The following is a 21504-nucleotide window of genomic DNA, read 5'->3' as shown; positions in this document are numbered from 1 at the left end:
CAGGCCGAGCGGGGGAGCGGCTGCTTTTCCCGTGGCGCTGGCACCGCCCGAGTGCCGCCAGGGCCGAGCGGGTCTGCGCCCCCCGGCAAACCCGGGTCGTCTCCTTTCCTCGCCCCAACTCATCCCCCTGGAAAACTCTTCAATTGCATTCGACTGTTTCCACGAATCTTCACAGCAGGGAGAACCGTATTAAATGCAAGGAAAGCAAGGAGGTGCTTTGCTAAATGAATTGTCAGCTTGCTTAGGGTGCAAGCTCTTACTGCCTTGGTTATAGCTCTGCTTTCACAGAATTTCGGCAGTATGCGGATGGGGCTGGATGTTAACACCGAGAAGAATTTTACTTTTAGACAGGTCAGCTCCCTGGACTGGCAGAGGTCTTCATCTGATAATCTCATGTGCTCATTTTGCAATTCCAGCTTGTTTGCGGGGGGAAGAAGATGTGCTAATCGGTTTAAGCACTTGAGACACCTAAATGGCAGAAGGCGGTAAGTTTTTTTTTCCACTTGCTTTTAAGGATTCAGATAACAATATGGGACTATCAGCCATTCCGGTCCCTTCTCCAAACCTCCTACCTCAGTCATGACATGGATGGGCAAAAGCACCGGCGATCAAACACACCCATCCAGGGCAAGGAAGACCATGCCAGAAGAAATTAAGGATTTAGCTCCACTCCCCTCCCCCCAGAGCCATCACACAGATTCCTCTTAGGAGGAAGCATTTCATGAACTACAGTGAAAAAATTCTTTGCTAAGTAATGGCTAGAATAAGGGAGCAGGCTGGCCTACGGCAGCTTTCAGCTGTCATAAAACAGAGCAGCCACTAAAACCCCCCGCCGTCTCCAGGGCACAGCTATTTTGAAATATTAACATCTCTGGGGCACTGCAGGACCCCAGCGTGTGCAGAGACATGGGGTAGGCTTAGCTGTGCTGATTAAAGCAATTTAACCTCACAAAGAGTGAAAACCAGTAGATTACATGAAGGCAATCTGTCTACAAACACCGTTGACTAAGGGAAAGTGAAGTCTGTATTTTCTCTCCCTTTCTAACTGTTTCCTCCAAGGACAAAAAGGCAGCGCAGGCAGTCTTACACACCTTGCGTGCACTAAAACCGACCGAATGCTCCAAAATCTCTTGTCTATATTCTACATTGTTTAGCATAAAAGCGTAGCTTGGAGTAACTGTCAACCCCTGGAAGAAGAATGGTGTGAATTGGACATGTCGTAGCTCACACATACCCCAGACACAACCAGCTCCCCTCCGAGGTTCTGAACTTCAGCCTTCACTTTGCTGCAGATGTTCAGCTGATGGCAATACAGCGCGATGCGCTGCAGGTAGGCGAGGAGGTCCTGCTTGCACGCGGAATCGGGGCACTGGCAAAACAGAAGAGAAGTTTTACTTTGCAATCACAAAAACTGGAACAGAAATCGTTTAGGAAGAAACCAGACAACTCCGTTCTGTAAAGAGTGAATCAGCTCCAGAGACCGTTCCCCTTGCTTGAGCTTTGGTTTTCAAAGGACAGCCGAGCTGTACGTGGGCAACACAAAATACGTATGAAAAACCAGAAGCAATGAACGTGGACTATCAGAACAGAGGGGAAACTGCTGGACAAAAATCGCCGGGGCTCCTTTCAGCTGCACGGCTGTCCTTGAGCTCCCCGGGAGGAGGAGGAGGGCGGCTACCTAACCCTTCCAGAGCAGGTTTGTTAGCTATAGAAGGTCCTTCCTCTACACTGTACAGCACACAGCAGCAACGACTTGACATCCAAGATCTCAAGTTGCAACTACTACCAGATGTTACCAAATCCAGGCTCTATTCTCAATCTTAAGTATTTCAAGCTAGGAAATGACAAACCCGACAGTTATTCAATCATATCCAGCAAAGCAGATATTTTCCTGACTCGCTCCCATTTCTTAGCAGTGTGGAAACGAGATTCCTCACCAGGCATGAAATAAAATTTTTAAAGTGCTTGCTGGAGCACTCATCCGTAAGAAAGAAGTAACTTTTTCAGCTTTGTAACTGAAAGACTACGTAGCTCTCGGAGACTGCAGTGCAGTTCAGAAAGCTGTTTTCTCAGACAGAAACGGAGGGCCATCCCTTGCTTTGCAGAGCTGAGCGGCGAGATGATTAATGAGCCAGTCTCACGCTGGATTTCAAAACAAGAGACGCCCTGCTGAGGGGCAGCCACGGTCCGAAATGGGATCTGCAAGCATAAGACAAAAAGGCGACGGGGAGGTTTTTACTACCCATGCCCAGTCCTGCGGCATCTTTAGAAACGGCGGCAGGCACGGTGGCCAGCAGCGCTTCTCCAAAGAGTAACGGGGCACCTCGGATCTACTGGCACGCTCTGGCTGTAGGAAGACTAGTGAGCAAGCACAGCTGGCACGCACCGAGCTCCACGGCCCCTCTGCCCCCCCAGACTCTCGTGCTGCTGCTGAATAAAGCCCAGGGCGGGCGCGCCACGCTCCTGCCCCGGGCCCGCACCCCGGCGCCGAACGTCTCGGTGCTGCACGCCGTGCCCAACGCCACAGATTTTTAAACCAGGCTGGATCTATTCGTGGTGGCAGAAGCTACTGCAGCGGGGATGCAGGGGACGTCGGTCACGGTCTGGTGGCTGCAGGTGAGGCCACCGCGCTGGCAGCGGGTACATTTTTGACCAAAGCAGGAAGTTTAGAGCTGACCGTCATGCGCGTACTCGGAACACCTGCAGCTTCAACGTCCACGTGCTTCACACCACACTGTGTCAAACACACTGCTGCTTAACTCTGATCTGAACCCCCGAGCAAGCGTGACTCGTCCTGCACGGTGAGCCCCCGTGCTAATCCCTCCTTTGCAACGGCCGCTTTCCCCATCATCTTCTCATCTTCCAACTGAGCATTCACAGGTCTCCCGGGCAGAACCAGCGTCTGTCTCACAACGATTCTGAACTTTTCTGCTCTAAGGCAGGCAACACTGTACCCAGCATTATTTCACCTCTAGCACTGTACCAGCAGGTCAGGCGTTAACCGGGGTCAGGAATAAAGGCAGACCCTGCAGTGATCTCCGTCTTTCCCAGACGGCTGCCCCCCGGGTAAAAACCGCTAAACCTCCAGGGCCTTGGCTCACAATTCCTGGTCACTAAATGCAGAGTTTCCAGCATCCCCAACCCCCATGCGCTCACATACCAAATCCCAGTGCTCTCCCCTGGCCCCACAGCTCGGTGTGATGGCAAGCAGGGCACGCCACGCTCCACTGCCCCGCTCCAGGCAGCGCGCCAGCCGCAGGCCTGCCCCACCAGCCGCTCCTCCCGGAGGAGCCAGGCACCCCTGCCTCCAGACAAGCACCAAAAACCCCACAAAACCCACGAGCAGCCAGAGCCATTTACCAGCGTTAGATGTGACAAGGAGAGGAGAGTCTTGCTCTAAAAGCAGCCTTCACTTTTCTTCGCCCAGCACCTGCTTCCTCTTCCCAAGTGACCAGACCCTGAGACTCTGCGGAGCCTGCAAGAGCTCTTCACAAACCCCTGCTCACAGCAAACCCCCTGACCCTGTACAACAGACCACCAAATGGAGATTCATAATGGACGTGGTATGATTGGAAGAATAATCTTAAATGTGGCACCAATTTACTACTTAATGCTTCACTCAAGCTCTGGTTTATTGCTTACAGCCACACAGCCTCTCCCCTCCTTTCAGAGCAAGGTAAAAATCCACTCTTGGGCATCAGCAGTAGGGTCTGAGCCCTAATTCTCATTACAGATTTTCTCTTCTTAGCTACAAGATGAAAGCAGGAACTGAAGTTTCCCTGAACGTGAAAGGCACAAAAAGAGACTGCGCCAGAACAGATCAGCGTGTTGCACAAGCCGTGGTGTGCAAACAGGGGGTCACATTCACAAGGAGCATTTGTTTCCCACAACAGTAACCGATCTGCCAGAACAAACATTTAACTCTGAAAGGAAGGTGAGCGTAGCTAATACATACGTTTGTTTTTTCCAAGTCGGTTTTTCTAAGCCAATGTGGTATTATTTCAGCACAGCAGAGATAAACCAGCTGTGCTATATGTTGCACAGAGATGCCTCTGTATGGCAGGCTGCTGAGCTGTGACCCAGGGCACCGCAGGCACATACACACAACGCACTACAAGGGGATTTTTGGCAAGCTGAGACAAGCACGTCAGGCTGCGTAACACAGACTACGGAGGTTTGGATGGCGTTATGGGCACCTGACCCAGTGTGACCAGAAACGAACAGAGATCACCTTCTTAGTCCTTAGGAAGGTAACGAAGCACTCCAAGTATCTGCAACTCTTACGCAGGCACGCTGCTTCCATCAGCAAAGTGAAAAGCAGCAAAGCTTGCACGTTAATTTTTTTAAACTAATCAATATTAGTCAGCAGTACAAGATGTTTCGGAGAAAGTCCACAAATAGCATTGGCCAAAGAGCTAATGAAAAGCTGAAATTACCATTTTGGAAAATGCTTTCCATCTCCCAAACAGCTCATCTAACAAAGCGAATGAGCAGCACAGCAGCAGATTGAATTGAATGTTGACAAATGCACAATACGGCACGTCAGAAGGACCGCTAAACAATTCAAGGTACTTTATGGGTTGTGAGTTTATGGAAACCATTTAAGGAAAGACACTCTCAAGGAAAGAGGCTGCCGCATGTTTACCAATGGCTGAAGAAGGCAGCAAAACATTAGTGGGGGGAAGCAGTGGAATAGGAAATATTATTCGGTCGTATATATCAATATGACATGAGTTGGAAAACCACATCCTATGCCGTGTGTGCTATTTCTATGAGCAGAATAGAGAATTCAGTTCAAAGACAGATGATGTTTAAATAGAGATGTAACACAAGACAAAAAAAGAACATCAGCAAAAGGCACTGCAGATGCCTGTATGAGTCCTGTCCTTTCCTACACAGGAACACTCAGATAACAAACCAAAAAACCCAAAAGGCAACAATTCCAACACTGATTAAGAAAGATTACGTTACTGTATTAATCTGCAACAGCCACAGACTCAAAAAAACCTGTCTGCAGAGCTAGCTTGGGAGGATTCCCACATCACGGTCACAGCAGACAGCTGCATTGTAGACAGAAACAAATGTGTGCTGGGGGACACCCCCACCTCCCCAAGCCCCCCAAAATGAGATGCTGCCGCAGACTCAATGGTGGCTGTTGGCGAGGGGGAAGCTGTCTGCTCCAAGTCAAACCCAGGATCCATCCCGGACAGAGCACTCACTCACACACACATATTTGCTTCCTACTGCCCCGGCTGAACCTGCAGGGAAGCAGAATCACCTTTTTTCTCCGTTTTTGCAAAGAAAAGGGGCAGGGCAAGCCAGAAGAGCTCTCCCACGGCGTGTGCTGATTAAGACAAGCACACAACTCCCATCCCCACGTGCCTGGGAGGTGTAAGCAAAAAAACCACAGAGACTTTTTTTCTTCCTCCCACCGTATCTCCAGCTTCGGGCCTGAACGCTGCTTGTAACAAGAATTCACAGCACCGGGTCCCCGCCAGCCCCATCCAACAGCTGGGCCGGGGGCTGTTTGGTCAGAGCCGGGATGCAGAGGCAGCAGCCGCGGTGCAGGAGGGGCCCGTGGCTGTGTGTGTCCCAGGACCCCGGGCCACCCGACAGCAAGGGGCTGCGGGAGCGTTTTACCGGGAAGCGGGGCAATCCCTGCGCTTGCCTCCCGCTCCTTCCAGCGTGAGGCACGGCTACTGACAGGACCTCAACCTCCCACCACTGACACGGGAAAAAAGCAACAGAATTTTTCTTTTGCTTTGTAAGTATTTCAGCGTTGGGAAAAAAGTTAACACGGAGAATCGCCGTCTCGCTGCAAATCACCTTCACCTGGGTCGTACTCCTAACTGCTTCCTATTCCCCCCTTCAGAACAAGCAGACTGCTGCTTTGAGTGAAAGATGGAACACCTTTGGGAAAATCTGCCCGCTGATGGCTAGACACTTTTCAACAGACGTGAAATACCTTGGATAATAGCTTTTATGGTTTCAAAGGAAATGTGCTGTAAAACTGCCTGACGGCAGGAGTTAGGAGTTCCTGACACACTAACACGAGGGGTCATGATTCACCCGTGGCACATGGCAAACAGGACATAAAACCCCATCCACTTGTTAAGAGCCCGTATTAGGCATAGGAAGGCATTAGTGCTCCACCGAAATGGTTGCACTGTACATCCTCTGTAACTGTCAGATAGTTCTACATTAACAAGTTTCTGAAGAGAATGTGAGCCTATCTAATGAAATATGCAAGCTGAGAGTATTAGTAGAGTATGGAGTCAGGAAAAAAAAAAGCTATATTCTTGTCAAAATGACTAACTGCACAGTCCTGTTCATATTTATCTTCAAACACGCACTTAATCTTTTACATTTTTAAGGACCTTAATTCTACTAAAAGGAGCCATTTAGTTTTCTTCTATGTTTTGAAATAGCTCGGTGCAGAAAACCATATACCGAGTTTGCATAAAACCCATGAATTAAAAAAAAAAAAAAAAAAAGGCATTGTAAACCTTCAGCCCCAGATCCCCCGAGATCTGTAACACAAACTGCTCCTTGCTTCATTTACCTACAGCAGCAGTGCGCTGCTCGTCAAAATGCTATAAGCAAGGAGACTCATTTTAAAAAACACTTTTCAACTTTATCTCCCCATTGAACGTTTCTCACTGCATCATTAATAAATTAGGGTGAAGACAACATCCTCTGGATGCAACGTTTAAAGAGAGATCTGCATCACAAAGATTTACTTCCAAAGTGACACGGTTTTATTTAAAACCTTGCGTTATGAATTTCCATTCAGAGAAAAATTGAAAAGGAAGCGACAGCTGTACAAAGTAAAGTTTAGTCCATGATCTCAGACTTAACCTACCTGCATTTCAGGGTCTCTCTTCAAGGCAGAATATAATTACTAATGCTGATGTTTCCCTGCAATTTGGGTGTGGACTGAGACCAAAGGCACTTTTGCTTGGCCCAACCCCATTTCTGAAGCGGCTCAGGACAGGCAGATGCATTGCATAAAACCCCCGAGCTGGCCATACTCATTCAATCCTTTAAGAATTGTTTCAAATGCTGTTGTACATACAGCACAACAGCATGCACAACAGCCCGGGACAGCATGGCAAATACGTGGGTCACTACGCGCCTTGCTCAAAGTCTTTGTCAACACTGATGAGACAATTTTTAAAAAAAAAAAATATTAGAGAGTTCTGATAATCTCATCGTTCAGTCCATGGGGCATTTGAAAATTTTTAATATTAAAAAGCTGCCTCAGAAATAAGATTAAAGGTTGTATAATAGGCCATGTTGTGCAATAATTATGGTGCTGCCTATGCAGTCTTGTCATTGCTTTGGAAAGCATAAGGGCATATTCCGAGCGTGACAGAAGCGACGTGGATTCAGTTTCAGTCCTGTTCAGTTAGAGAAACCAGCCTAGATACTATGTGACATGAAGCAGCGTTGGCATATTGCTACCTTAAAATGGTAGGTGCTTGATTTAAGCCAAGGAGCTGCCAGTGTTACTGCTGGGAATATTTGGCTGCTTACACTGCTTATGGTGTCAAGAGAGCAGCTAGAAAGAAAAGGCTAGAATATTCCAGCAGTAAATCTGGGAAATCAGTTGAAAACCCCAACACCTCAAAATTACATGCATTTTCTTCTGTTCATCATGTCCGCAGTACGAAAAGATCTCCTATCACTCATTTGTGCTGGAGGTTTATGAAAATGAATTTTGACTTACGTGGTCAGCGATAGTCCGTCCCAGCTTGTCCATCCTTGACCCAGCCTCTGCAATCTTCTTGGCTGCACTAATCACATCTGACGTATTTTTCAGTGGACCTTTACCTCTGCAAAAGAGAACAGCGTCTACCTTCTAGCACCAGAAAACCAGAAGAGTGAACTATATATTGCTTTTCTCATTCTGTTCCATACGGTACTGGAAGTGATTCCTTACGCAAACTGCATGAATCAAGTGTCACAGAAATAGGCAGGTGTAGCTATTACAGCACCTTCATTTTCAAGAGAGCTTCCCCCTTCCAGCCCCTCCCCATATTTAGATTAAATCTGGGGATAAAAACATCTTAAATTTTACTTAAATTTAAGCAACCTAATGATGATAAGAGATAACATTTTAGAACACAGATTTGTAATTTTCATGGAACGCAACATCAAGTTTAAAAAATAGTGTTGCATAAAATCTGGTAAATTAATTTAAAAAGGCATCAAAAACCCTCTCTTTCTTTTGCAAATAACTGTACTAGGAACTATTTCTGCAGTACAGTGATATTGAGAAGCCCATAGAATTTAATGTTGTAAAGAACTGAGCAAATATATATACATATGTATTCCCTGGGACAAGAATTACCCTTAAGACAGACAGACAATAACTGCTGTGTATCTACAGATCCATTCAAACAGTTGTTACCACTCAGTCACGGCACAGTAATGCACCTCCCAAATTAATACACAGGCTTTAATAGGGTAACATTTAAAGGAAATTATAAGACGACTCTTAATAGTTCTTGCAAAATATCTCATTGAAAGATCAGCATCCCAGCCAGTTCTGAGAGAAGGTGGTGTGTGCTCAAATTAAAAAGACTTACCTGGTGAAGTCTGTCATTTCCATCATAATCATACACATTTGTTTTGCCAGAACAATTATATCATTACCGCTGTCATCCCATTTCGATACTTCAGCATCCAATTTACTCTTTTCTTCCTGGAAACTTGCAACTTGCTCAGCAATCTTAGCTTTTTGCTCTTGAGGGAGCTGAGCCATGATAGCCTGAAAGACAGAGTTTTCTCACATTGCCTTATGCTGCCGCTTGTAGAAGGCTTTTTGGAACATTTCACTAATAACTAATTAAAGTCATGTAGATGGGGGGATAAAACTTTAATAGCAATCCTCTACCTAGAGGCTTTACAGAACCCTTCCTTTCCATTTTGAATCAAAGTTTATGCTTTTTCTTAAGAAAGAGTGCCCAGAAAGACAAATTGGCACATGAAACATGGGTATTTGCATGATAAAACTGTAGACTCCAAACAAGTTTGCCACATATTACCACCCCTCAAAGAAAAACTGCATCAAGAGGGGGGACTTGCCTTTTCTATAAATTTTAAAAGCTTCAGAAGCAAGTTCCACTTGGGTATCTTTCATTACTGCAATGCACGGAAGAAATATTATGAGTCTCTCTCCTGCAAAAAGCTAGCTGTACTGTTTTGAAACATGCATACCAAGGAAAGAGTAAGTGAAAATAAAGAGTATGTGCTTAATCCTGAATAAAATCTATTAGACTAGGTTTACAGCCTGTATGATATTCAATGCCCTTGCCTTCATAAATGCTAGGAGTATTCATGCCTCCAGGAGCAGGTGAAAAGGAGCCTTCGGTACAAAAAAAAGCCTCTGGCAGCAGTTGGGCTAAAAGGTAAATTAGAAATGTCTGCATTTAAATAAAAGAGGGGAGAGGCATACAGGAATAGAGAGTGCTCGTACAAGGAAGGAGAGCATAAAAAAATATTCTCAGTCAGTATAATTCCAAAGCCAATGTGGCTGAAGTTTGATAAATAAGGCCTAGCTACTTCTTGCCTGGTTTCAGGTTAGAAGAGCCTTCACAAAAAATCTTCTATGGCACCTTCCCAAGAGTGTAAATTGTTATCGATCCAGAAGGGAACATGTCAAATAAAAGCAATAGGTAAGGCCTGGTTTTCCTTGAATGTACTGATTTTAAGTTTTCACCTATTAATGATTACATATTACCTATCAATGCTTTCATTTTTAACAGTCATAGGAAATGCAGTTAGTTTAAATGATTTCATTTTTGAGCTCCTCTCAACATTGCCTTGATAAATGTTCAGTGGCCAAACACACACCAACGTGTGCACGAGAAGACATTTTGTAAAAATTTCTTGCCCACAAACTTAGCATTTGCCTGCTGAAAGTAATGTTAATACAATGGAATGATTTACCTGCTATGTCCCTGCAGCAGCTCACCTAACTAAATGGCAGTGCCTACAGCATTTGTGATGTCAAAGTATAAAGCAGTTCATTGGTATTAAAAGGATTTTGATCTTTCAGAACATCCAAAACCAAAACACAGACGTTTCTCACATCCATCAGACCAACACTTGCTGCATTTCACTTAACCTCCTTTTCAGAAGAAAATTGGAAACAAAGAATGGTAGTTTTCTGATCCAACATTTTCACCATCACCCTCAAAAAATTTAACCTGGATTTTCAAAGCAAGTTGAACTGTTTCTTGAAGGTAGGTCACAGTTTTATAATGCTCCTATTTCTTCCTTACCCTCGCACTTTGTCCAGCAATGAGCTGATCATCTTCGGTCTGAATACTTGTTCTGCTTCGGACGTCAAAATCCTCAGTTTCAAAGTCAGAATCATCCAGCTCTTCAGGAGTCTGTGGAAAGAGTAATTCAGTCAAACAACAGATTTCATGGCTCTAAAAATCAACAGGAATACTGTTTTTCAAGCAGAGAGAATGGAAATGAGTGAAGGTAAAAAATAGGGACAACAGGGACTGTATCCAGCTTGTGAACATGTGTGATTAAATATGCTTGACTGCCCACGTTAAACAACATAGGGATCCCCAGAATTACATACCAGTAACTAAACATCTGAGATTTGTCAGGACAGTAATGCACTCAGGATTTCAAACACAGAAAAAAAGTTTTTGCAAAACGAACAGTATTTTTGCAACTTGGTTAAATGTAAAAGCTTCACTTGAGATTCTGAAGCTAAAATTACACACAGCTTTAAGGCCTGGTTCAAAACCACAGACGTCGTCTTTAGCACAATTATGAATCAAAGCATTGACTAAATTAACAACAGATAAAATATATCGAAATTTATTCTTATCCCCCAGGAGAAACTGAAAATTTTTAGCTAGTAAGGGCCAGCTTTTATGCTGTAGGCTAAACACATCTGACCTAGTTCCTGCTTGCCTAGGATTTATTTTTGCTACTGCCAGTCTATAGCTGGCAAACTTTTTATAAAGCTTATCAAGTTTAAACAGTATGTTTGTCAAAATACTACATCTTTGCCTAAAGTGGCACTTCATGACAATTTTGCAGAGCTGAATCAAAGAACTTCACTGATAAATGCAATAAATTGTGATTAACGGGTAAGATACAAATAAAGTCCCCATTATTCAGTCGCCTTTCCTATGATTTGAATTTTACAAACTTGTTTTCCAACACAGACATCTTGTGTTACAGTTAAAATAAAGATGGATACGCAAAACGGTTGCCAAAAAGCAAAGGTGAGTATGCTGACAAACAAGACCTAGGGTATTTCAGCTACCATCTCCTCTCCATGCCTTGAAGAACAAAGCATATCCACAAAATAAGCATAAGGACATATACTGAGAAGTAGCTCAGTGTATCAATATTTTAAAAATAAAATATAGTAAAAAAAAAGGAAAACCGTTCTGCCACATCTTTAGAAACCAGGTATGATTCTCAAGCTCCCGTCTCTGCCCAGCCATCCCAAAACCCAAACAACTTGGAGCATACAAAGTGTAATTCTGCCTTTCAACCTGTCACCAAGGGCTAAATCTCCTCTGGGGGCGATGAGAGATTGCCTGGGGATCAGGGAGAAAAGAGCTTTACTTCAATAGCCTACAGATGTAGTGCAGTTTTAGTTTTGAGAATACACTGCCTAAACACAAACATTAGGTGTTTGAGTAACTTTTCCTTCTGGTTCCCGTAACGAACAAGTGCCCCTGGACAAAGTTTCAAGTGTGTCAGATCGTTTGCCCCAGCCAAGTTTAGCAGCACCCCCCCCGCCCCCGTGAGTGGGGTTACTCCTGTGGTCCAGTTTAAGAAAAAGGTCCTGGAGAAGCGGTGGCCTGCTATCTCCCTTTGGATGGCTCTCTTCTGAACACATTCTACACTTCACAGCCCTATGGACAACAAATACTAATATTTAACTTTCTTACAGGTCACTGATGCGTCACCGGTGAGATGCCGTTAGCTACTGGCAGTTGCAGTAAAGCTGTGGCACCCGGACATCAGAGCCATGGTGCAAGGGATAACATCAGGGTTCCTGGCATCGCCGGCTCGGCTAATTACTGACGATGTGGAATTGGCAGCCATGCCTCCGTGTCCTGAGCAGCAAGGACTTTAGCAGGGGGTGAGTCAAATTAATTTGTCTGCATGGCAGGAAAGCACTGATATCTTCATCTAACACTGGTTGCTTATAAATCCCGAGCTTAAGTTCGAAACAAATTATACGGAGAGCACATACGCGGTTGTCAGCTTTTCTTCTGATTTTCCATCTGATTCTTTGCTTTAAGTAGCAAACATGGAAGATACTATTGCAATAGTTACTAGCATCACGTATATTTTGGGGCTGTACATCCTTAACGTACTTATCACCAAAATGCATCTGCCATGGTTACCGGTCTGAAAGATGAAGACAGTTTCTCTGCAACGCATTTACATTTTAGTCAGAAAAGTACAAGGAAAAAAAGAAAAAAAAGGAAGAAACCCTCTACATTTGTTTTTGCTTTGTCTGGCTCCTGGCCTATTTTTACCACACTAAGATTCAAGAAATAAGCCCATAGGTCAGCCCCAACAAAGCTTTCTCTTCTGCATCCCTTCAGCCAGCTGCAGGAGCCCTTCTGCATCTTCCCCACGCGCCTCCTGCCAGTCTAACGCTGCCTGATCTACCAGAAATTAGGACTTCTAAGTCACACTCACTGCACCTGAAACACGCAGCACAGAAGAGACAAAGCCTCTATGAACTGGTCCCTCTTTACCAAGGTCAGCTAATTAGTTAATTACATGCTCAAGGAACTATACACTAACTAACCTAAACCTGTTTTTGACTAGCTAGCATTAACTCTCAAAATTTACTTAATAAAGACCCATGAGGTTTTATTTCTGAGCTCTCAAACCATCAAAAAGCATCTATAGTTATGAATCCACTTGCTGTTGCTAAATCAAAGATCACTGATTTTAGCACATTAACACCATATTACAAAAGATGCGTGAAGGGTATTTCTTTAGCATCACAACTCCGGCTATCATTGATGCTCAGATCTGTTTAATGAATTTGAATCAAAACGTACTTCTGAAGTAGTCCACAGAGTGATTAGCAGTTTTTTAAGACTCAGAATGTTAATGTGAGCTAAATTAAAATCTTACGCTGTCTGCTCTTAATAAAACTGATGGCTGTCAGGTCAATAAAGGTGAGGGAAAGCGAGCAGAAAAACAGAAAGCTGTTTAAGTGAGTGAGGCTCACCCGGATCATCAGGACGGCTTTCCTGATATCTCGGATTCCGTCGTACACCAGTCGTGAAGCATCGATAAATTCGTTTTCATCCATTGGCTGAGCGGGGTCTGAACTCAGTGCTTCCACAGCAGCTTCTACTTGCTCAGTGAACCGCGGCATAACTGAATTAAGAACACAAAATAACAGTCAGTCCCCACCCCAATGCCACTTTCTGCTACGCACTCCTGTAAAAGATGTGCATGTGCCATAACTATCACTGAAAGTGTTTCCCTTTAAATTCAAAATATTTGTTACAGAAGGACACCAATCCTGTAGCTCAAGTCTTAGTCCACTTCAATTTCTGTTTCCTCTGCTGTTACTTGTTTTTTTTCCCCTTACACAGTGAAGTTTATCACAACCTCCTAGTGGACAAGAAGAAAACACCTGGGGAAACAGAAACTATGGGATAAGATACTAAGCATTTGTTTAATGTTCCCTGCAAACGTACATCATTTTTTGGGGAAAAAAAATAATATTACCACCACGAAGATCAAGCTTAACAAGGCACTGGAAGAGGGCAGGTTGCACTGCTGTACTTCAGTGACTCACTGCACCCAGGAAGAACATCACAGAACCATTTACAGTCTGTTCCTTTTTTCAGTGTCACCCTTGATTCTTCATCAAAGTAATTAAAGCAAAAACAACAACTAATAGTTGGCACAGCACTCATTGAAGCAAGCAGAATCATTCCTTACCCTATATGGATGTTACCAGCTAGTTTACAGGGAACACCCTAATTTATTGTTTAGGTGTGGGGGGCTACAACCTGCAATGTTTCTTTAAGAGTTATAAAGATATTTTACAAAATTTACCCTAAATTATTACCCCAAATTTATTCTACTGGGCCAATGTGGCAGAAATCTTTCTGGATCCTGAACACTTGCAGAGCCTGGTACAATACTGCAAAACAATCAGCATAACTTTCAAGCCCTGACTCACTGTTTGAGACTCATTCCCTGGTGTTTTAGCTTTCTACAGCTCAGTCAATGACAGCAAGCACAGGGAGACCTTGTGCACTGCTGAGTTTTACACCAGTCAACACAGCAAAATTACATTTCTCATTTTGCAACAGCTCTGCAAATAACTCCCACTAATTTTCATTGTAGAATATAAATGGGAATATTTAATAGATTTCACAGGTACATTAGTATCCAGTTGCCCGTGCAGTTGTAAGCAATATGAGTTTAGGGATCTTGGGAGTAACTGACTCCTACCTGTGTTGGACAGTAACTTCGTTGCTTCCAACACCTTCTCAGTGTAGACTCCAGGTTCGTAGTTATCCATTTCAGAAGTGACAACATGAATGACTCTAGCAGCACGTCCTCGAATTGCACCAGCTGTGCGGTCTAAACCATCAACATCTTTTTCTTGGAGAGCAATGACACATTTGTTTACATCTTCTAAAATATGATTCTCTGGTGGTAAAAGAAGGAGGATTTAGATGGTAATATCTTCTTTTCTGTTGTAGTCATCAGCATTGCAATTTCTCAGTTTGTGACCTGCTCTATAAAACCTCCAAGTGAGGTGCTGTAAAGCATTAATTTTTAAGCTTGCTACAACCACCGAACAGCTGCCCTTCTAAACCTGGTGTCAAAACCCCAATCAGTCCGTCTACCTACTGGCAGCCACATTTCTTGCCCTGTTTATATTCGATTTTACCAACGGCAAAGCTGAGTTCAGCTGAATTCTCCCCTAATGTGTTCCCTTCCATATTCCTCCTCTGGACTGCCGAAGCCCTTATGCCAAATATTTGCAAACCGCTCCCCTGTCATTCCACGTGTGTGGGTGATGAGGCACCTTCCCCAGCGCCACGCCTAATCCACTCAACGCTCTCATGGACTGGGGCACTTGTTGCACGTTTCTAGCTTCCTACATAGTGTTTTCCTACAACCACACACATACCATCAGAGAATATTAAACTGTTAGTCCTCCATTCAAATTTAAGACACATAACATATGCAGTGATTTATGTGGAAAGCGTTCCAGTGACAGAGTACTCACTGCCTCTCAAGAAAACAAAAAATAAAGCCAAGACCTCTGTTTGTAATTTACTTTTAGAATATACATTTTCTTTTTTATACAGAGCTAGTTTCCCACATTTATCCAGTCCAAGAAGCCCAAAATGAGTAAAGCCGCCTCAGAGATTTCTGAAGATGCCTAAGAGAGGTTGGGATCCTCGTTAGGGGAAACCTACCCAAAAGGCCTTCCACACTCTGTGAGAGACCTCTTTAGTATATATATCAGCACCAACGTTTGGTATTGCCATCCAACATCAGCATTTGGGCTGCTTGGTAAGAAACCAACTTGGAAACATTTCTGCTCTGTCACTTAAAATAGCTTCCAGCGTTACTTACCATTGACTTAATCACGCTACACTGCCAATCCGTGCCACTGAAGTGGCTTTTATTCCCTACGCAGGTAGTAAAAGAGCCATTTTGCAAGAGTTTGTAGAGATGAGAAGCACATAGAGTTGACTGATGGAGGATTTGTGTAAACTGGCTGAAAGGATTGCTGCTGGAAGTGTTATGCTTAATTTACATAAAATTAACAGAGCCAGGTGCAATACTGCGAGACTTTTGTAAGCAATCTGGACAAAAAAAATACACTTGTGAAATACCTCTGAAGCAACTCAGCCTGAACAAGTTCAGCTGAGGGCAGAATATGGCCCTAAGAGGGAGAAGTGCAGGTTCATTAGTGATTTGACAAGTCAGTGAGCAGGCAGCCAAGGTACAAGGCAGCAAGGAGCACACAGTTTCGGTATTTAAAGCAAGAGACAGACATCCCTGCAAGCTGGAACAGTAAAAAGAAAACGCATCGGTGTCAGGCCAAAACACAGACTGTTTATTGCTTGAATTCCTTAACAAATAAATTAAGCCACAGACCGCTTAAAAGCCTCTTTGGATTATACGAACTTTAATAAGAGGCATGGATAAAATAAAGATGAATATTTGAATGCCTGCTGATCATTTAATGTCTTTTGCAGACGCGAAGTGGCCAGCAAGACACTTCCAGGGAAAGACAACCCTGCCACGGGGCAGTCTGCAAGGGGCCCTGGGGAAGTACAGCACTGCCAGGTGCATCCACTCTGGTTATGCTCTCTCGTTGGATGGTAACAAATAAGATTCAACACTGTTCTGTGTGCTTGTATACACACACACCACTACCTGTCCTACAGGCATATGGATCACAAGTGTCTGGCACAAAATGCCATCTGCTGAGGCCGGGGTGGCAGAGCCCAGGAAATGCTGACACACAGGTCCACCACCAGCACCTTCAGGGACGTGACAATGCTGTCCTGCATCAAAGCTAACAGCCTGCCTGTTGCTGAGCAGGAGAAAAAAAATATAACATAGTCGATGGCAAAGGGATCTCGTCCTACCAAAATAACTATAAGGAAAAGATGATGTGGTCTGGCAACCAATAAAAATGATTTTTAGAGCAAAGAAGGAAATACAGAAAACTGTGAAAAGCTAACAGAATTAAAAGTCCCCTGTGACTGTCAATCCTCAATCCATAACCAACAAACACCTTCCACCTCCACCCATCTCCCTGTTAAAGGGATTAAGAAATCCTTTTCCAAACATCCCAAGAAGTCTGTGAGGGTGTCTGGGGGCTACAGGAGATCAAAACCTAAGAACAGCAGTCAGGAGATAAAGCCACAGATGCATAAATGTAACTCTGCTTCTCTGCTGTGTCCCCTATAGCAGGTCTCGGAACAAAGTCCGTGCTGGACCCTCTCTTGACAAGGGACGCTGGAGGAACCAGGTCAAGCAGCAGTGTCAGTAGACGTGGTTATGGAACAAATACTCGAGTGTTCATACGCTTGTAAATACAGTATTCACGTTGTAATGAAGAAGGACAATCATTGGGCCCAGGCAATATTAATCTGGAGGCTCTTAAAACCAAATAGCTCCACTGTGACGGGCAGAGTCTCGCGTAAACCTCTGTCAGCGGCAGAGGAACAGAAGGCAACAAGTGGAATGAGTTTTTTTAGATGGTTTCAAAAGAGATCCAGGTAATTTCAGAACATTGAATTTGACAATGACACGGTGCTATCAGCAACTGCTCTAAAGAACAGAGATAGTGGGCATACAGACGTACCCAGAGTGCATAGGGAAGGCACTGACAAGAGGGATAAGAATTACAGAAGGTACAGAAAAGCTTTGAAATGAGGAATAATGAAAGAGGCAAAGACTCTGCAGTCAAGAAAGAGATGACTGAGTAAGCGTACGACAGAAGTCTGTACATTTACAAACAGCATGAAGAAAGCGAGTAGGGGAAAAACCTCTTCACCGTCTTCTACTACAACAAGGGGCATCAAATGAAGCAAGTAAGTGACACTGTAAAAACGAGGGGGTTCTTCACACAGAGCACAGTTAAGCCGTGAATTTTTCACAGGATGGTGGAGATGCCAGCGGTTTATAATGGTCGAAAGAGCAACTAACACAAGCTTAAATGAGAAAAATCTGTCAAGGACTGTTCAGGAGATAGCAGCTCTGATGCTGGCGCTTCCTGAGCTGCAAATCACTCATGGTTGGGAGAATCTAAGGAAAGATCTTCAGGCTACAGGACTCCTCTGCTATTAATCTCTTATGCCTTGACAATTAGCCATCACCAGACTGCTGTCCTAATTCAACAGGGCCCTTCTTGTGCTATGCCCTCCCTAAAACGTAACCTGCAAGCTTATTTGCAACACTGTGGATTTAAGTATCCTTCTTCTACCATATTCTGCTATTATCTAAAACCAACATCTTTTTCACCAAGCCTTTACTTGTGGATAGTTGATACAATTCTGTAGCATAAGCTGAACAATGAAGCACATATTTCTTGATGAACAGCACAACATGTTGTAGGAATGTAAGGGTTTTTTAATGCATGCACACCCAGACTCACAACAACTCGTTTAAATTCTGCTTACATTCCAGTTAATAACAGATACAAACTGACACAAACTTCCTAATAACCCCAAATGAAATCTGGTATTAAATCATACCCATCACGATTTTATCCAAAGAGATGTTTAGCCTTGTAGCAGACAAACTGGAGCTGTGGCATTTATATAGAAAACATTTATCAAAGTTCAAACAAATATTTAAAGTAATATTTATTGCTTTAATATTTTTCTAGCATCTCTTTGATAACGCAGCACATACAAATAATTGCTGGCTGCACTTGAGCATCTGAAGTAGTCTCAAACTACAGCATTTACATGGCATCATTTTGGGTGACAAGCAGACACTCGAGGTGAACTCTCTCCTGAGTCAGCCTGCCACTGCCCCAGAAAAGCAGCGTTCCCTGAGTATTGCCAAGCCCTTGAAACTCCTCAAGCAACCCGGCAGCGGGCCTCCACCATGACCTGTCCCCTCAAAAGCAGAGTACCCATCTCCTCAGATGACCTACACAAGGATGAAGACCACTCAGCTCCAGTGGCTGGACCAATTTTGATCCTCACCCGTGAGTAAAATACAGTAAGGCAGCTTTATATAGACTGCACTTTCACAGACTAACAGCTTTTTCTTTTTAAAATGTTTTGTATACTTGCGGACAAGCTCCAAGTGGAGCCGTGAACTTCAGCACATAATTCTCTCTAAATATATTTCCCCAGAAATAGGCTCCTCACAGCTGTGCAATTTCAACTACTGCTGTAACGACGAGCAGACAGATACAAAGAACTAGGACATTCGATTGCCTAATAAGTTTATGTTAACTCATTGCAAAGAAAATTTTTATTCAGAACCCAGGGAACCACAATACAACATGTATGATAATACAGGTGACTCATCATAGAAACAATACTTGGTTTTTCGTTTGTTTGTTTTTTAATTATTAAAAAAAGATGGCCTTTTACTTCAGGACCTTAATTTTTCATCTACATTTTCTACCTATGTTCACTTGGTACTTCTGACGCCATACATCTTCCTGTAAAATCCTTCTTTACAACTCGAGTTTTTAGGTCACCTGAGATGCCCAAACCTGTTTGCACCAGGAGAATTAGACCCCCAGTTTGTAGCAGTAATTTGTGAACGCTGTTGCAGACACAACTCATGCAGTTATATCACCATGTCCTCTGACTAGAGCAGAATTAGAGGATGTGGAAATAAAAACGCCCCTCTTATTTCCAGGTCATGGCAGCTAATAGTGGGTCTTTATCAATGATGTTGATAGAACAGATTATCTTGGCAAGCACTTTGCCAAATGGTATTACAACAATCTAATCTTTTTTAAAAATTTTAAAAACTTTACTGAAGCTGACATGGTTAAAAATATTCACGGAACATTTTCTATATGAACAGTTTTATTTTAATTAACTTGTATGACTATGGTTTGATATTCATTTTTATTTACATAAGAAGCGTCTAAGGTGAATTGAACGATCGTCTTTTTTGCGAGTTCATAACTTGCACATAAACATATTCTATTTCCCCCAGTGTTACCGGTGAGGTTTGTCTACAGTAGCTAGATGGTAATTCATCTGCAATTCAGCTAGCAATTCAAAATCTTGAGACATAAAGTGTCTTTCGCTATGTTTAAGCCGATCTGTCTACTGACATGTAAATATATACATTTATGCATGCACACGCTGTAAGTGCAATGACAGATTTCTAGAGTACCTGCTGAACTAAACTATCACTGTTTTCACGCTATAAAAATACCTCCTCTCCTTGTGCCAAGATCTCCTGCTCTATTTTCACACCTCGCTTGGCAGAAGATGACGCTTGCCAGGTGAAGTGTACCAACACCAACCCTTCCAAAAACCCGAGAAGACTCCCGAACACGTGTAGAAACCACCTATTTCCAGGAATAAGCTCGGTTACGAGAATGATTATTTCTGGGATCGACCCCCTGATTACCTGATACAGCCAGGAAGTCATCAATGGAAGTGATGTCATCGACAGCATCCGTCAGCACGCGGACCTGCTTCTCCCACTGCTCTTTGAAGAGATCCATGTTTTCTTGAGCCAGTTTGCTTTGGGGTTTAGCAGCCAGAGCCAGTGCAGCATTAATGACCTGAAAACCACCTCCAGATTTTTAAAACACATCCTCAACAAAACAATTAGTTTCTGTGTGTTTATCCAATGAACTCCACAGCAAAGCAAGTTTAGTAAGTTTTCAAGAACTTGATATTCAAACTCACAAGTATTTTATTCTGTTGCTCTCACATCCAACTCATACCTGCTTCCACATTTATTAAGGTTAGTTATTACAAGTAAAAACAGTTGGCAAGTATTCACAAGAGCTAGCTTCACCTTTCTTTAACAGCTCATGTTAAAAAGGTGTTGCTTTCTGAGCGCAGGTTGTGTTGTTAAGTACTTCAGACAGGATGACATTTAGTATACTGGAGGCTGCTTTTCCTAAGCTACTTGCCACAACCTGAGAAAAAAGGTCAGAAAAGGATTAATCTTACACAGTCTGAAGTAGAAACAATATGCAAATACAAAATTAAAGATAAATTTTGTATTTATCTTCTTTTCTTTAAAGCTTTACCCTGTACTTTGTCAGTAATTGTTACAGAATCTTAAGATTTCTGTTATGGCTATGGAAGAGCCAGATTGGCCAGGGAACAGGAAGAGAAGATACTATTTGATGCTCCTCCTGAACAACCCCCCTACTAATTTTCTTCAAACCTTAAGACTGTAATTTACTCCAGATCCTTGTCTTTCTAAGCAGAACAAATGCTACACATACTGCTGGGCAACAAAGTTTACGCTGTGCCAACTCACTGGTCAGTTAAATGACCAAAAAGCCTCTCTGGGTGCAGGAAGAAAGCAACCTCAAAAACCTGCTCCTGTTCTTGCTGCACGTTGTTCCAGCAGAATGACCTGGAAACACGTCAGGCGTGAGAAACCATCCGCAGTCAGACCAACATGACAATCCTAACCTCGTTTTCAAACACCTGAGAGTCAGAGCTAATTAACTTACAAGTTCAATGTATAATTTTTCCTCTCTACTTCAGGACTGTATTAATTTAACAAAGTTGCCGAACAAAACATGCAAGCACCAGATGTTCCTGGTTTTCCAATATCTACTTTCTTTACCTGCTTCATTTAAGAGTGTCATAAAGCATTTAAAAATATATATAACGCACTAAACATGGAAATGATGGTGATGTCAAAAATACCACGATAGCACTGAATGAATCAGGCAGGAGAAGGAGGCTGATTCACCCAAGGGATGCTAGAAATCAGCAGTGACTGAGGAAAATCCACGGAAAAGCTATACTGCTCTCC

The 21504-nt window shown here is 43.3% G+C and overlaps 1 protein-coding gene across 2 annotated transcripts in view; it reads right to left on the bottom strand.

The window, feature by feature from the left end:
• Positions 1–21504, bottom strand: part of CTNNA1 (catenin alpha 1) — a 115746-nt gene that overhangs the window by 1919 nt on the left and 92323 nt on the right. For both annotated transcript variants that reach the window (XM_042789971.1, XM_042789970.1), the window contains exons 11-17: positions 20128–20284; positions 14491–14691; positions 13247–13398; positions 10290–10400; positions 8592–8773; positions 7730–7835; positions 1235–1369 (exon numbers count right to left, since the gene is read on the bottom strand). In XM_042789971.1, the coding sequence (XP_042645905.1) occupies positions 1235–1369; positions 7730–7835; positions 8592–8773; positions 10290–10400; positions 13247–13398; positions 14491–14691; positions 20128–20284 (1044 nt within the window). The remainder of the gene's footprint in view (positions 1–1234; positions 1370–7729; positions 7836–8591; positions 8774–10289; positions 10401–13246; positions 13399–14490; positions 14692–20127; positions 20285–21504) is intronic.

This window comes from Tyto alba, unplaced genomic scaffold (assembly GCF_018691265.1).
Source record: "Tyto alba isolate M040663 unplaced genomic scaffold, T.alba_DEE_v4.0 Super-Scaffold_17, whole genome shotgun sequence".
NCBI classification, from domain to species: domain Eukaryota; kingdom Metazoa; phylum Chordata; class Aves; order Strigiformes; family Tytonidae; genus Tyto; species Tyto alba.
This window is presented reverse-complemented; position numbering and strand designations above follow the sequence as displayed.